This window comes from Phocoena phocoena, chromosome 16 (assembly GCF_963924675.1).
Source record: "Phocoena phocoena chromosome 16, mPhoPho1.1, whole genome shotgun sequence".
NCBI lineage: Eukaryota > Metazoa > Chordata > Mammalia > Artiodactyla > Phocoenidae > Phocoena > Phocoena phocoena.
The window spans coordinates 82,593,033-82,610,916 of record NC_089234.1 but is presented as its reverse complement, the minus strand read 5'-3'; the positions used below and the strand labels follow the sequence as shown (position 1 = coordinate 82,610,916).

Genomic DNA, 17,884 nt, shown 5'->3' with positions numbered 1-17,884 from the left:
AATCCCACTTCCAAGCCAAATCACAGCTTTCCAATAAATATAAAAGAATATCATATACCTGCACTGTTGTTAGGAAACTGCAAGTCTTATCACCTCCCAGATCTACAGACGTCTCTGTGTAAGTGTCTTCACTTGCAAGGCTTGGCCAATAGCGGATGGATCCTTCTCTGGTGGCAACCATGACAGCAACAGCCTCAAAACAAGACCATAACACTCAGTAACCACAATAAAAGAAGGAGCCCAAGTTGGGAGTTTGTTGACACTGATATAAAGAAACCAGGGCAATGTACTATTGATTAAAAGAAATCAGAAATAAAAATTCCTTTTTTTCATATTAAAAAAATTATCATACAGTAAAACTGACATTTTCCCCCTTTTGTTTTACAGTTCTATGAATTTTTATACTCTGGTTTCTCTTCAGACCGCATAAAATCTTTTGCTTTTTACAGTTCTGTGAATTTTAAAACATGTGTAGACTCATGTAACTACCACCACGATAAGGATACAGTACAGTTCCATCTGCACCCAAAACTCCCTAACGCTTTCCCTTTACTGTCACACCCTTCCCTACCCTAACCCCTGGCAATCTAATTCCATCATTATAGCTCTGTCTTTCTGAGAATGCCAAACAAATGAAATCATATAGAATATAACCTTTTGACTCTGGTTATATTTGACACTGAATAGAACCTTTATCTCACTTAGAATGACGTCTTTGAGATTCATCCAGGTTGTTGTTGCATGTATCAGTAGCTCATACCTTTCTACTGCTGAGTAGTATTCCATCCTATGGATAAATCAGTTTAAAGGACATTCGTATTGTTTCTGCCGTTGGCTATCACAAATAAAGCTGCTATGACATTAGTGTACTGCTTTTTTGTGTGAACATAAGCATTACTTTCTCTAAAGTAAATAGGCAGGAATGAAATTGCTGGGTCATAGGGCAAGGGTACTTTAACTTTATGAGAAGTGAAAATCAAGTGGCTGTACCACCAGCAGGCCCACCAGCAATGTATGAGGTTCCGGTTGCTCCACATCCTCGTCAGCACTTGGTAGTGTCAGTGCTTTTCATTTCAGCCACTGTAATAGGGGTGTAGTGGTATCTCACTTATTTTATTTGCATTTTCCTAATGGCTAATGATGTGAACACCTCTTCATGTGCTTATTTGACATCCTTATATCCTCTTTGGTAAAGCATTCAAGTCCTATTCTAAATTGGGTTGTCTGTTTTCTTACTAAGCTTTGAGGGTTCATTTTATGTTCTACATACAAATCCTTTGTTGGATATATAAATCGTATATAATATTTATATAATATACTATTTCCTACCAGTCTGTAGTTCTCTCTTCATTTTCTTTTCAGTGCCTTTGGCAGAGCCAAGTTTTAAATTTTGATTAAGTCCAATTTATCTATTTTTTTTTTTTATGAATCATGTTTTTGGTAATTTCTAAGAACTCTTCACCTGATCCCAGGTCATGATGATTTTTTTTCCTGCTTTCTTCCAAAAGTTTTTAGTTTTACATTTAGATCTCTGATCCATTTTGGGTTCATCCTTACATAAAGAATGAGGTTTAGGAGGAATGCTTCTTTTTTCCATAAAGACAGCCAATGATTCCAACACCAGTTACTGAAAAGACCATCCTTGATCCACTGAATTTCTTTTGCGCCTTTGTCAAAGATCAAAGGGCCATCCTTGAGTGAGTCTATATCTCTACTCTCTATTCTGTTCCACTGCCCTGTGTGTCCATCTCTTTGCCATCACCTCTCCGTCTTGATTCCTGTAGCTTTATAGCTACGTTTCAGAACTGGGCTGGAGGATTCCTCCAACTTTAGAACTCCCTTATTTTAAAAAATGTACTTCAATAAGCATTTAAGTCACCTACCTGAGTAGAATGTGCTTCACCTGAGGTAGCAGAGTAAGACAGAGCCACCAAGTTGGCACTCCAGTGGAAATCAGTAGGTGGCAGCTGAAGTTCTTTGCAAACAGATAACTATAGAACAAATCCAAACAAAACATCTTTCATGTCAAATCCAAGTTTTTGAATATGCATCTGGCTTCACTATTTCCCTTCTCTGCATATTTTAGATTCTAATTCATTGCTGGAAATACCATTCTACAAATACTCTTTCTTCTCATATCTTTTTGATCAGGCTTTCATCATCATTTTCAGTAATTTTAAAACAAAATATTTTAAGAGATATAGAATCAGGAAAATGTAGCAGCTAGACCAGACCCTTAATATAAACTACTCCAATCTCTTCCCAGACCAAAAGGTCTATTGGTTGAAAGAAGTGTGTAGGCTTCCTATGGAATTTTCCCAGTCTAATCTTGATTTGTTTAGTTGACATTTAAAATCTGCATGACCACAGAGTTAGTATTCCGAGTCACCTAGAAAACATTTCTTAGACTCAGCCAAGTATCAGCGTTCCTCTGCTAACTCAGGATGCCCACCCCAGGCCCTCTCCCTCACCTATGCTCCTAAAACTACAAACACGGTTTTCTAGGTAGCAGCAGTACAGAGGCCAGTAGACGTGAAGAGTTTAGGTAAGTGGGAGCCCAAATCCCAGTGGAACAATGGCCCAGTGAACACAAGTGGTACAGGAGAGTATGCCTGATCTGGAGCGGAAAGAAGAAGAGGCTGCTGAGGGTACAGGAGTGGATGTACAAATGAAAACCCCCGTGTGAGAAGTTGACAATTGGAAGTTAAATTAGCGTTATAAAAACTGGTATCATTTTTTCCTATTTTATTATGCATCATCCAGTAGATTCAGTGAAATACATTCCTATCTTCTAAGAAACTCAGTTCAGAGTTACGGCAGAGAGCACGGTGAGAAGCGGATGGCGGCCTTCTAGCCCGAGGCCCTCCAGGCCCTCCAGGCCCTCCGGCCTCTGGTCGGCAGGTGAACTGGGGGGCCCCCGGGACAAGCTCAGGCTGTGTCTTACCGAGCCCCAGAGCCCTCGCCGCAGCCACCCACTGGCAGGGCCCGAGCCTGGAAGCAGCAACGAACTGCCCCCACACCCCGACCTCCGCGACCTAATGGCGGCGGCCCCTCGGAGCCCAGATCCCACCCACCGCCGGGTCTCTTGACCCCACGCTGCAGGGGTTAGGCGAAGCCTCCGGCAGCTCACCGAGAACGTGGCGCCTTTGAGCGCCGGGCGTGGCAGGGCGAGAAGAATGGCGGCCACTGGAACGCTGCGGAAGGCCGTTAGAGCCTCGAGGGCCCAGGAAGGGGGCTCTACGTGGACGCCAGCTCAGCCACCCTTAGGCCTTGGAGCCCGCACGTATCCGGGACCTGAGGTGACCTCTCCGCCCCAGTTGGACCAGACCTCACCTCGTCCGGACAACAACGGACAAAGGCCTTAACGGGCCCGGAAGGTGAGCGGAGCCCCGGTCGACGACGGGTGGAACGTTATCGGGTCATCGGGTGGTTGGTCGTCGTTCTACCAAGACCTCGATGTCGTTAAGATAGAAATGGTAGAATAACGCACCACATGCGGCCAATAGGAAGTGCCAGCCACCCTTTGGGAAGATTTACTGGCCGGTTATAGAAGGCCTGTGTATATAATATGAAAAAGCTGCTCTCAACTTTCCCCCCAACCTTTCGAAAGAAAACTTCGCTACATATAGGCCTTCTAGATGTGAAGACGTTGCCGACGTATGATAGAGTTAAAGTCACATGTCTTGTAAATGCCTATTTGTTTCTTAAAAAAAACCGTAGAAAAGAAATGTCTTCTAGAAATGACTTTTCGAAATGGAGTTGTTTGACCGCCTCTAGAGGCGACATCAGGAGCCACAGAGGTCCACGTTTGTTCCGTGGGTTAGAGGACATGGAATGGAAGACGTTGAGGAGGAAGAAAAGAAGGTTCTGTGCCAGACTGGTCACAGAAGACATTTGCATATTAGAACCATTGGTTTGTGTGTGCGTTTTACTCCTTACTACTGTATGTGTAGTTGACAATAAGTACTTTTTTGAAATATCTAGTCTTTCTAGATCTTCTAAAGTGCCTGATACATGTTCAAAGTAGAGGTAGTAAACAGACATTTTGTAAATATCTTTTTGTTAAAATTCGTATGAAATGTTGTTTTGGGGGGGGAGGGGTGGCCAAACCACCTTTTTGAACAGTACACAGTATGCACTGTTTGTCTGTGCACTGGTTCAAGGTCACGGGGAGGAGAAGGAAGTGCAAAGAGCTCTGTGCCAGTGTGTTTATAGTGAAGCAAGATTAACCATTGTCTTTTTTATGTTCCTGCATTTTGTTTCACTTTGCTGTGTATATAATGGACAAATGAGTCCTAATTTACAACATCTAGTCTTTCTAGATGTTAAAGAGGTTGCCAGTGTATGACAAAAATAGTTAGTAAATAATACATTTTGTACATTTTGTGTTAAAATTTATGGGAAAGATTGTCTTCTGAAAATCTGAGCATGATAGCCCTCTGGGTTGGTGGAGGGGGGAGAGAGAGAAGGGGGTTGGTCTTAGAATGGCTAGAATGCTGGTATTTTGAAGACAGTTTCAGATTACAACTGTAACATGTGTGCAGTTCCTTCAGCACTGCTCTGTATATAGTGGACAGATTAAGTCCTTATTTGAACCATCTAGTCCATCTAGATGTTTAGAAGTGCTCAACGTGTGTTAGATGTAGAGGTAGTAAACATCTTTTTGTTAAAATTCACAGGAAGTACTGTCTTTGGGAATGTTAAATGTTAAACCACCTCTCTGAGCAGTATACTATTGTCTATACTTGTTCAGTGGTTTGGAGGAGGGAGGGAAAGAATTGCAAAAGGTAATATGCTAGTGTGTTCATATGTGGACATTTTCAGACAAAACTATTTTTTGTATGTTTTGTTTTGCTGTGTATATCGTGTATATAATGGACAAATTGAGTCCTAGTTTTGCAACATCTAGTCTCTAGATGTTAAAGGGGTTGCCAGTGTATGACAAAGTAGTAAAATGAGCACGTTTTGCATACTTTATTGAAATTCATAGGAAAGCTTGTCTTCTGTAAATGACTTTTGGATATGAATTTGTTCAACCACCTCTGAGCATTACACATGCATGTACTTGTCCACGGGATTGGCGGTGGAGAGAAGGAAGTGAGGGAGGAAATGGTTCAGGCCAAAATGGTCATATTTAGAAGATACCTCAGATTATAACCATTGGTACGTGTGTGCAATTGCATTTAACAGTGCCGTGTACATAGTGGACAAGTAAGTTCTTATATGAAATATCTATTCTTTCTAGATGTTTAGAAGTGCTTGATGTATTTAAAAGTAGTTTTAGTAGAATAATGCTTCTTGTAAATAGCTTTTAAAAACGGATGGGAAATACTGTCTTTGGAAATGGAATTGTTAAACCTCCTCTCTGAACAGTATACTCTGTGCTTGTTCATTGGGTTTAGGGAGGTGGGAGGGAAGATTGCAAAAGATGTTTTGCTAGCAGGTACTAGAACATTTCAACTTATCCATTGCTCTATATGTTACACGCATTTTGTTTAACTTTACTGTATATATTTTGTATATACTGGACCAATGGGTCCCAATTTTATAATATCTAATCTCTAGATATTAAAGAGGTTGCCAATGTATGACAAAAGTAGAGTTAGTAAACTAACACATTTTGTACACTTTGTGTTAAAATTCATTGAAAGGCCGTCTTCTGAAAAGGGCCTTTGGAAGTGAAATTGTAAATCACATCTAAGTGACACCTGTGCCTGTACTTGCCCAATGTTGGATGGATGGCAGAAAGGAGGTACTGGGAGAAATGAAGTGTTCTAGATTAGAATGTTCCTATGTAGAAGACACTTTCAGATCTAACCATTGTTACATGTGTGTAGTTTATTCAACACTACTGTGTATATAGTGGACAAACTTTAGTCCTTATTTGAAACATCTAGTCTTTCTAGATGTTTAGAAGTGCACCAAGTATGTTAAAAGTAGAGGTAATGAAGTAACATATTTTGTAGATATATCCTTTTGTTAAAATTCATATGAAATACTGTCTTTTAGAAATGGAGTGATCAAAATGATCAAACCACCTCTCTGAGCAGTACACATTATTTTATTTGTGCTGGTTCAGGGAGAAAGAAGAAAGTGTAAAGGGCTTTATACCAAGACTAACCATTGTCTGGTGTGTCTCTGCGTTTTGTTTTACTTGGCTGTGTACATAGTGTACATAAAGGACAGAGGGTCCAAATTGACAACATCTAGTCTTCCTAGATGTTAAAGAGGTTGCCAGTGTATGACAAAAATAGCCGATAAATACATTGTGTACACTTTGTGTTAAAATTCATAGGAAAGACTTCTGAAAACAACTGGAGGAAGTAAAATTGTTAAAATCCCCTCTAAGCATTACAGATGCTTATTATTCTTATCCACTGGGTTGATAGAGATGAGAAGGGGAAGCTTCTAGGCCAGAGTGTTCCTGTTTAGGAGACACTTTGTGACTATAGCCTTTGTGTGCAGTTTCTTCAGTGCTACTACGTGTATACATAGTGGACAAACTTAAATCTGTATTTGAAACATCTAATCTTTCTAGATGTGTAAAAGTACACAACATATGTTGAAAATAGAGAGTTAAAAGTAACACCTTTTAAGTATTTTTTTTTCTGTTAATTAATAGGAATGGTTGTATTGGGGGAGTGGAAATTGTTAAACTTGAGTCTTGGAGAGTAAGCTGACTATTCACTGGGTGGTGGGGAGGCGGGGAGTGGACAGGGAAGGAAGTACAGAGAAGGGATCTGTGCCCATGAGTCTTTAGACAAGTTCAGATTGTCTAACCATTGTTCTATTTGTGTGTTTTAGTTAATATTGCTGTGTATTAAAGAATAAGCAAGTCCTAATGCCCAAAGTATATTAAAAGTAGAGGTAGTAAAATAACCCCTTAATAAATGCCCTTTTGTTGATTTTTAGGAAGGGCTGTGTCTTCTGGGAGCATCTACGTTAATCCACCTCTTGGAGCTAGATATAGTCCTGTACTTAGTCACTGATATGCTGGAGGAGGGGTAAGAGGAAGGGTGAAGGGAAGGGCTCTTAGCTAGTATCTCCACATCTAGAAGACAGTTTTAGGTTATAACCATAGGTCTAAATGTGCATTTTTGTAAAGTACCAATGCTTACTATGGACAAGGTTCATTCATTATTTTGCAACATCTAGGCTTTTTAGGAGTCCTAAAGTGACAATGTATGATTAAACAGTAGAGCTAGTGAATTAACCAATTTGTAAATATCTTTGTTATAACTGGTAAAAAAGTAGCATCTTGGACACGGAATTGTTAAACCATCTGAGAAATGTACACCAGGACTTGTTCATTAGGTTGGCAGCAGAGGGGCTGAAGGAAGTATAAAAGGGAGGGCAGTATGTGGATGTGTTCCTTTTTATACTTTGATGATAACCATTGATGTGTGTGCATCTCTTAGCTGTACTATAGGAATACACTGTTAAGTAACTCAGCGGAAACATACCTCCTTGCTAATACTTCAATAGTTTAGATCAGATAATGAATCCTCTTAAAAGCATTACACTTTGGGTACGCTGTTGCTTTATGTCTCATTTTTAATTGAACGTTAAGGGAATGTAGTATTTTAATCATAACTCTGCCAATATCTTTATCTAGAGGCCTGTTGCCATTTTTGTCTTTTCTGAAGTTTTTGTCGCCAAGAAAGGATTACATTATTTTCCCTTCCAGATTAAGTTGGTGTAGTGTATTTTTGGTTATCAAAATACTCATAGCTTTGGGATTTTGAAATGGTAAATATTAATGATGTGTGAAAAAGCATGATACATAACTGTATGATCTTAATTACATAAAAATGGATGCTTAGTTGTGTTTAAATACACAAACGAGACCTAGAAGGACACATCAAATGGTAAACTGCTTGTGATGATGGATGACTTTGTATTTCGCTTCTTGTGTTCTTTGGTGTCCTATTATGCACATGTTAACTTTTAAGAAATAAATGTTATTTTGAAAACCTTAAAAAAAAAAAAAAACTTAGTTCCTCAGCTTATGTGGATGGATTTTAGTCTTAGACTTCATTAGACAGAGTGACTAGCATGACATTCATTAAAAACGTCCATGTCTCTAATTTTATTAAATGTAAATAAGATGGATCTTGCTTAAACTCATGATAAGGGGAGAAACTTTTTTGAAATGATATGCTCAGTATTTCATATTGCTATGAAAATGCAAATCTATAATGCTTGAGTAGATTCAAATTATGGTCCTCCAACAACTCTAAAAATTTAGGGTAAAAATTCAGAGCCAATTAGGAATCCTCTCCTCTCTTTCCAGCTCTCTAAAGAACCATTACCTTGGTAATAGGTGACAGAGCAATCTTCCAAATAATGAGATTCTCTTTGCAGACCAGACAAGCCCATCCACCTTCATCTATGTGAACAGTCAGCTGATCGTCAACTGAAGAAAAAAAATGAGGTACGTAATTAATCTTAAAGTATGAATAAGTAAAACTTCCTCACACCAAGATCTTCTTCATTGGCACCATCTTCACCTAAAAAAGTAATCAGCACACACACGAGGTTAACTCACAACAAAACATACTCTTGAATAATTCAAGTTATTAATATCCGAAACAAGAGATCCATTTAACTTTGACAACTACTTTTAGAAATATATCTAAAGGCAAAAAGTATATTTTGGGCCTAGGTTTAATATTTCTTAAGTTTTGTTATAGACAGATATCTTACTTTTTATAATATTATATTTAGTAACATTCATAATTTTGATAAAGAACACAAATAATAAACCTCATTAAATATATAAAATATTTCAAGGAAAAATCACGTTCCTTCAAAAGAACAAGATTTTCAAATAAGAGCTCTCTGAAAGTATGATAAATTACTTAATTATATGGTGACCTAAAGGGTTACATTCCGTATTAAGTGACAAAACTAAATTAGTATACAGTAGTCACTCCTCATCCTCAGTTTCCGTGGTATCAGTTACCCGTGGTCAACTGCAGTCCAAAATATTAAATGGAAAATTCCAGAAATAACACTTCTTAAGTTTGTGATGAAATCTTACACTGTCCCGATGTCCTGATGGGGAGGTGAATCATTCCTTTGCCACCCGCCCATTAGCCACTTATAGTCATAGTGCAGGTTATCAGAGTCACTGTCGCGGTATCGCGGTCCCTGTGTTGAAGTAACCCTGTTTTACTTACACATGGCTGAAAGCACAGAGAAGTGACGCTGGCAGCTTGGACATTCTCTTACTGTGCCTAATTTATAAATTACACTTTACCACAGGTATGTACGTCCAGAAAAAAATACAGTACACACAGGGTCCGGTGCATCCCCTGGGGGTCTTGGAACATATGCCTGTGGATAAGGGTGACTGGTCTATTGCTGTTGTACATGTTGGTGGTAAACCTGAGTAAATGTATTAGCGGCCCTAGAAATTTGATTAATGTGAGCTTTGCTCTTCGTTTAGAGTCAGGGTAGGGCTTCCCTGGTGGCGCAGTGGTTGAGTCCGCCTGCCGATGCAGGGGACATGGGTTCGTGCCCCGGTCCGGGAAGATCCCACATGCCGCGGAGCAACTGGGCCCGTGAGCCATGGCCGCTGGGCCTGTGCGTCCAGAGCCTGTGCTCCGCAACAGGAGAGGCCACAACGGTGAGAGGCCCGCGTACCGCAAAAAAAATAAATAAATAAAACTAAAGTCAGGGTAGAGGGGCAAAATAAAAGGCATCAATAATGTACAAGCTAAAATATCACATCATACCTAGGTTAAGGGTGGGCTTTTTGCTAAACTGGAGTATCTGCTCCGTATTTTCTTTTCCTGAAAGCACTACAGCAGCTCCAAATCCTCCACTGGTGAACCCTCGAGGACGCTAACACAGCACACCAACTGACTAGTACTTGGAAGTTTCTACGTGAGGACGAGTTCCTCTCAAGTTTATACACTCTTCAATTTACACATCCTGATTTCTAGAGACTCTCTCCTCTGAGGCTGTGTACTATTTGTTATTAACATGATCTGGTGGCAGGAACCAGGAATGTGTCAAAAGGTTTAAATGCAATTTAAGCTGAAATTTTTAGACGGGAAAAGAAAATATATATTTAAAATAGGAACAATTAATGACAGAGGTTCATGGAAGTTTAGCTGCCTGAAAATAATTGGACCTGAAGCTCCCATGGACTTACTGGCAAGATGTGCCGGTTCAAGTTGATGAGAAATATTCCTTCTTGTTGAACGGAGTACTTTAAACTTTTGTGACTGTCATTCACAGTATGAAATCCATTTTACATCATGATGCATTCATACACAATTTTAATAAAACGAAATGAGAAGCACTCTGATATTTTGCAATCTGTTTTACTTCATTTTTAAAAAAAATGCTGGTCATGAACCACTAAACTGATTTCAGTCACTACCTGCAGTCTCAAAAACACTGTTCCAGGAAATCACAGGGTGCTCTGAACTTTGCTCTTCTAGTCACCCCAACTCATCCTTAACAGTGTCTTTCTAAAGCTTGTGTTGGCTGCACCGTCCACACTTCCACTCTAATTGTCTGCCAGGAGAATCTTCTAATGGTGCACCAAATTGATAACATAAATTAGTGCATACAGCCTCTAGGGTACTACATAGGATCCAGAAAAGGAGGTAAGACTTGATTCTACTGAATTATTAAACCCAGTAATGTGAGGCAGTAGTTTTTTGGATTTTGTTTAAAAAGCATATACTCAATCAACTTTTGAAATTGGACTAACTTTTGCATATAGAGTATGTACAACCATAAACACTTATTTTGATTGTGCTAAAAAGAACTCATTCTGCTTCCCAAATTTATATTTCTCAATTACAATGAAAAACCAAATAAGCCACCTATTTCTCTCCACTGAAGTGAAGGTATACCAGAGAAAGCACAAATTTCAATCTCCATGCCAGACCTAGGCTTCATTTTGCATTGCTAACAGAAGCAAATGAAAATGATACCCACCGTCAGCCAATGTTAAGGCTTCCATGACTTTAACAGGGAGAGAAGATCCAAATGTTTTCACATCATAGTTCACAGACTCAGTTATGGAGTGGTGCGGGAATATTCGTGTCGGTGTTCCTCTAAAGAAACGAGACCATATTATTTCACTCATAACTTAAAAATTTCCATTATTCATTATAATTTTTATGTATATATTTTCACAATAAAGAGAAAATCTCTGATAAACAAGAAGAAAGATGAAGTATAACAGTGAAAAAACTCTGGCTCATATATACTGTGTTATTAAATTTATTTTTCATTTAAAAAAAAAAAGACTGACAGGATTTAGGAAAACTTGGCTTCAGACTTTCATGCTCTTAGATGCATGATCTATTCACTTAAACTCTTTATAACTCTGCCTCCTTAGCTGTGAAATAAGCAGGCTGGACTAGATCAGTGTTTTTCAAATTATGGGTCTCAATCAACATTTTTAAAAAACGAAATAGAATATAGAGTTTATCATACTCTGTGGTCAAAAAAGTTTTACAAACATTGGGTTAGATTATCTTTAAGCTCTCATCAGATACAGAATTATAAGAATCTACCAGATTTATACAATCAAAATCAAGAAATTAAATAGGGTTGTGAGTATCTGCTGCTACCTGGTCTTCGATAACAGATACAGCAGTAGAAATTATATTTCCTTCTCCCCTTCTTCTTAACATTCAGAAAACCAGTGTAAATTTATTAGTATAAAAGTTATTCTACCTCTTATCACAGGATTAACTGAGGAGATGCAGAGTGACTGAGAGCATTGTTTCTGACAAAGTATTATAACAAAGGTTTTTCCTTTCAATGATTACCGAAAGGTAAGAAGAAATTAAAAAAAAAAAAGAAAACCAAGTATGACTTTTATTCACTGACTTTTCTCAAAAGGAGTAGAAAACAATCACAAGATTACCATTTGAAGAGCACATTACAAAACGCAAAAGGATACAAGGTATTCTTTAAAAATCATTTCTCCTTTAAAGTACTGCAAACTTCTGTAGATAAATTTTAACTAAAAGTTCAAGATCCAGTATCACCGTCTTTTTGCAGGGGAAAATTCATTTTTGATAGACGAATTCAAAAGAAACCACTCAAGACACGTTAGCTTCTTCTTAAATTCTAGTTTAATTATGAAAGGGGAGATGCAGACCACGGTTTCACGAGTGACGTGAACTGGTGTGCCACGCTTTTATTTGGTAACAAAACTACTAGTCTTATCTCATTGCTTATGGAAAGCCTTTTCCCTATTAATTTGGCTACAAAGCTAACTTCTGTAGCTAAAATCCCTTTAATTATCCTCCAGCGGATATTAAGGGCAGTTAGTATGTTAAGCACATATAATGATTTTCCAGGGTTTGAGGTCCTCACTCTCCACTTTATATCTGCATCGTGGCATTTCATACTGACTCCTCGCAGGCTCTGGTCAGGTATCATTATCGCCATTTCGCAGACGAAGAGATCATGAGTGACCTACACCAGATCACAGGGGTACTAAGAGTGAGGCGGGTAACCACTGATTCTAATCCAATGTGTTCTTCACCTCTACACAAAGGTAATTCCATGCAAAGTGCATGATGCGAAGACTCAATTGATGAATTAAAGCGAGACTGAAATAACAACACACAAGGATGCAAGGGTGACAGAGGTCTCTTCTCCCAATACTCTGGCGTCCCGCGCCTCCCCGGTTCCGGTGGCTTCTGGTGGCCCGTGAGCCTGTGACTCGCCAAACCCAACCCGGGACGATCACTCACCGCGAGCTCAGCGAGCTACGACGGCCGGCCGGCGAGAAGAGCACCGGAGAGCTGACCGAAGACCCCAGGGCCAGACCCTTCCTGCCGGTCGCCCGGGGCGTGGAGCCCGGCCCGACTCCGCCCAGCGGGCCCCTTCGGGTCCCGGGCCCCGGTGTCCGCGGAGAGGAGACGGCCGGGAACATGACGCAAGGCTACAGAGAGCGCACGTTCAACCGTGGAGCTGAGGCTCGGCCAGCGCGCGAAGGTTGAACACCTGAGGGGAAGGAGAGAGCGCGATGAAGACGTCAAACCGCAGCGCCAGGCCACACGGGCGCGCTGTGATGACGTCAAAGCGCCTTGCCGAGGCGTGGGGCGTGGTCAGGAAGTCAGGAAAAACCGGAAAGGAGGGGGTGGGGTGGTGACGTACCGGGTAGCGTTGAGCCACGGGGCGTGGTCAAGGCGGCGGCCCCTAGAGGAGGCGAGGGACTGTGTGCTCGTGGCCCCGTCCTGGAGCGGCGAGAATCCGGAGTTTCCAGGGATGTGAAGCAGCAAAAGCAGGTGCCCTTCTCCAGTCCGGCGGGTGGAGGTGGCCCTCCAGCAACTGGAACGCAAAGCCTCTGCACGCTGGTCCTTCCTGAGCCTCTTGGGAAATGAGTTCTTCCCTGGTCCAAGCTGAGAAGGGAGGGAAAGTGTTAAACCTGACACTGGTTTCACACTCAGTGTTTTAGATGTTATTCTTTAGGTTTGTCATTTCCCATTCACGTTGGTGACGCCACAAGTCCGTATCGCTAACCAGATCCTGCTCAAAAACCACAGGCTTCTGACAGCCTCCTAGTGGACGCTTTCACCTGGAAGTCCTGCAGACCCCTCACAATTCAATCGTTAAAAGCTGGTTTCACGCTTTCATTAGGACCCCTATCTTACTACCACCTCTGCCCCATTTGGTAAAACTGGGCAGTTGGCCAAGGCAAAAGGAAGAGCTCTGGGCTTCCCTGGTGGCGCAGTGGTTGAGTCCGCCTGCCGATGCAGGGGACACGGGTTCGTGTCCCGGTCCGGGAAGATCCCACATGCTATGGAGCGGCTGGGCCCGTGAGCCATGGCCGCTGAGCCTGCGCGTCTGGAGCCTGTGCTCTGCAACGGGCGAGGCCACAACAGTGAGAGGCCCGCGTACCGCAAAAAAAAAAGAAAATAGCTCATGTTGAAAAGGCTGTGGAGAAAGACGTCCTACTGTATAGCCTCCCCGGTGGGATGATGAATTAGTAGTCTTTTATTAGGACAGTCTATCAAAAAGCCTTATAATTTGTATATGCTCTTTAAACTTGGCCATTTCACTTTTAGAAATTTGTCTGAAAAAATCAAAGGAATCAAAACAAAGATATATAGGTAATGTTGTTTATGACAGCAAACAATACAGCAAGTAAGATAAACGTCCAACAATAGATTTCTAGTATATTCACATTATAGAATGATATATGGTTAAAAAATACATGTGGATGTGTGTAATGAATACTTGCAGATGCAGGAAGATATTATCAAATAAAAAAAGCAGTTTGGCTGGTGGCGCGGTGGTTGAGAGTCCGCCTGCCGATGGAGGGGACACGGGTTCGTACCCCGGTCCGGGAGGATCCCACATGCCGCGGAGCGGCTGGGTCCGTGAGCCATGGCCGCTGAGCTTGTGCGTCCGGAGCCTGTGCTCTGCAACGGGAGAGGCCACAACAGTGAGAGGCCCGCATACCGGTTAAAAAAAAAAAAAAAAGTTTGGTTAAAAATTAGTATGTCCAATATAAGCCCATTTTTGTTTCATTAAGATAAAAAGAAAAATACCCCACAAGTGCAGCATGTGTGTAAGATTCTCAGCCTAGGTGTGCCTCCCTCTGTCCAACCTTCCTAAAACTCAGCCCATTCTGTTAAGACCACACTGATTGATGTGGGACTCATCCCTGCGGTCAACAACAGGGAAGCAGCCAGGATTATTTCCTGCAGATGTGGTAGAACTATCAGAATTCCATTCTCAGCAACACAGTAATTATGATCCTCTTCAAATGGAAAGGCAGGGGTGCGATGAAGAACTCATCATGGAAATTATCCAGGCCCAGTCATTTCCAAGGCCCCCATCTAGTGGCAATGGAACTTCTTGAGATAACTCTAAATTTCAGCATAGTTTAAACATCCTTCAAGCAGTGAGAATGTGTGTTGTTTTCCCCAGTGCTGGAGGCTGCAAACTTTTTCTGTCAAGGGCCAGAGAGGACGAATCTCCAGCTTGCTGTCTGTTGCCCTGAGTATGGCTGTGTTCCAATAAAATTCTACTTATGGACACTGAAATTTGGATTTCATATACCTTTCACATATTATGAATTTTTTTTAACCATTTAAAACTGTAAAAACCATCCTTAGCTTTGCAGGCCATACAAAACAGGTAGCAGGTCACAGCTTGTGGACCCCTGTGCCAGCCTCATGAAGGAGGTGCAGCCAGCACCTAGCACAGGACCTAACAAATAGAAGATGCTCCATAAATGTTTATTGAATGAGTTGAATGGGGATTACCAGCTAAGCTCCATGATGCCTCAGATGTAAAAACGTAGAAAAACAAACACCCTCAAACGAACATTTACAATGCAGTTTCCATATACTTCTTTCATTAATATACTTAATGTTTTACAACATTTACATTTCTTTTCATTTATTTTCTAACAGCTTTGGCACTTTTATGGAATACAATGGATTTCCCTAAGTGGAGCCCTACTTTATAAAAGTACATATACAGGGTACGGCCTATAATGGTTTAATTTGTGATTATTTCCCGGGAACCAGTCAGGTCCAAGGTCAGAGACCTTACACAGAGAGGAGCCTGGGAGAGCAGACAACAGAACACTAAGCTCACTGATGTGACATTTTATCTTCACGTGGAGACTTCCATGTGATTTAAACTTCTTTTTGCTTATCTTCTAGATCAGGGGTCCCCAACCCCAGGCCACGGACCGCTAGCAGTCCGTGGCCTGTTAGGAACCAGGCCGCACAGCAGGAGGTGAAGGGTGGGTGAGCGAGCGAAGCTTCATCTGTATTCACAGCCGCTCCCCATCGCTCGCATTACCACCTGAGCTCCGCCTCCTGTCAGATCAGCGGCGGCATTAGATTCCCACAGGAGCGCGAACCCTACTGCGCATGCGAGGCATCTAGGTTGCGCGCTCCTTATGAGAATCTAATGCTTGGTGATCTGAGGTGGAGCTGAGGCGGTGATGCTAGCGCTGGGGAGCGGCTGCAGATACAGATTATCCTTAGCAGAGAGGTTTGACTGCATAATAAATCAACTGCTTGCAGACTCATATCAAAACCCTATCAGTGAGTGGCAAGTGAAAACAAGCTCAGGGCTCCCACTGATTCTGCATTATGGTGAGCTGTATAATTATTTCATTGTATATTACAGTGTAATAATAATAAAGTGCACAATTAATGTAATGTGCTTGAATTTTAATCCATGACATCAAATGTTACCCAAGACACAGTTAACACATTGTGTAAGAAAATAAAATGTAATGATCAAATTCAATTTTGTAAATATTTCCATGGCACAAAGAGATTTCCCTCAGATCCAACCTTGTGATTGTATCTTTCTGAGAACTATACCATAGTAGTAAACCAGGAAGAAAACAAGTAAAGCTTAAAATTACTGTCACAGATGTACTGTTTACTAACTCAAAGAACACTGAGTTCATTCATTCACTGGATTCATTTTACTCACTAATAAATTCCCTTAGGTAGAATAAATGCAATACTCCATGCTTGTGAAATAGTGGTTTCTTCCAGTATAATCAGGAAACGGATCAATACTTAGGACACGAGGAAACTTCCATTTTAATCACATCAACATTGCTACTTCTTAGGTTCTGGCATTATCCATGTAGAAAAGTACTTTTTCTTGAGGCAACAGCAAATTAATGGTGCCGATATGAAATATGACAAATCCAATGGCGTCAGCATTGCTTGAGGAATTTTCAGAAATTTAGGTGAATAAAACTATAACCACAAATAAAAGATGGTTAGTTATGTCCTCTTTTCAGAAGAGTGAAAAGCTCTTAAGCTTTCTTGATCTTCTGCAGAATAGCAAGAACATATAAGCTTCCTTCAAATGTTTTAAGGTTGAACATTACAGTTATATTAATAATTTTGGAATTTAGCCTCATTGAATGAAATTTCAAAACTAAGTAACTGATAAAAAGCTGTAAAATTTGGCTAGGAATTATAAACTCTTAAAAGATAATTCTCAAGATACATGCCTCAGACAACGTAAGTGTAAAATTCATTTTTACATCCTTCTTGATAATACCTGGCTTCCCAAATTCACAGAAACAAATATGTAAATAATGAAATCAGAAGTTCTCATATTCAAAGGATGGGGCCTCTTCCCTTTTCACAACTCATCAGGTTCTCATGTGCCAAAAATGTTGAAAATGCACACATCCAAACACAGTCTCAGCCCAGAGGAACACATGTCCCTGAACTTTCACACCTCTGAAGAGAGGAGATGGGGAACATACATGATCCCTCCTTGCCATGTGATGTTAACTATTTGTGTGTGTGTGTGTGTGTATATATATATACACACACACACACACATATATATATATACACACATATATATACATATATATATAGATACACACATATATATAGATACACACACACACATATATATATATATATATATATATATATATATGTCAGGTTTGCTTTATGAGATTATCAGGATAAAATAAAGGGTTAGATTTTCACCTTCTATTATGCTACCTGGTACAATGATACCCAAAGTAGGTAGAGTACTACCAAGAGATTACACAGTGATTGGTAAGATGGCCTAAAATAATTAGGCTCTTTATTTATAATTCCCTTTTAAAAGTTGTCATTTGACAATAGCTTCAATTTATAACAGCAGAAAAAAGAAAGTGAGGTGCCAGGCTATATTAATCAAAATAGTCCAAGATAAAAGTACAAAACCTGAAAATAACTTCAGTGAACTAGACATTTAGAAAGTTACAATTATTAAAACTCTGAATAAAAAGGTCTTGAGAACAGGTCGATCTCAAAACAATATTTTACAATCTTTGGAAAAAATTGGCAGATTTCAAATAACTTGAAGTATGATTTACAGATTTCATACAGCCTGGGTTTTT

General features: G+C 40.4%; 1 protein-coding gene across 1 annotated transcript in view; it reads right to left on the bottom strand.

Moving 5' to 3' along the window:
• Positions 1-12,988, bottom strand: part of NUP133 (nucleoporin 133) — a 57,394-nt gene extending 44,406 nt beyond the window's left edge. The window contains exons 1-5 of the mRNA XM_065894043.1: positions 12,738-12,988; positions 10,960-11,078; positions 8,313-8,416; positions 1,884-1,991; positions 59-193 (exon numbers count right to left, since the gene is read on the bottom strand). Of these exons, the coding sequence (XP_065750115.1) occupies positions 59-193; positions 1,884-1,991; positions 8,313-8,416; positions 10,960-11,078; positions 12,738-12,919 (648 nt within the window). The 5' untranslated portion in view covers positions 12,920-12,988. The remainder of the gene's footprint in view (positions 1-58; positions 194-1,883; positions 1,992-8,312; positions 8,417-10,959; positions 11,079-12,737) is intronic.
• Positions 12,989-17,884: the final 4,896 nt, after the last annotated feature.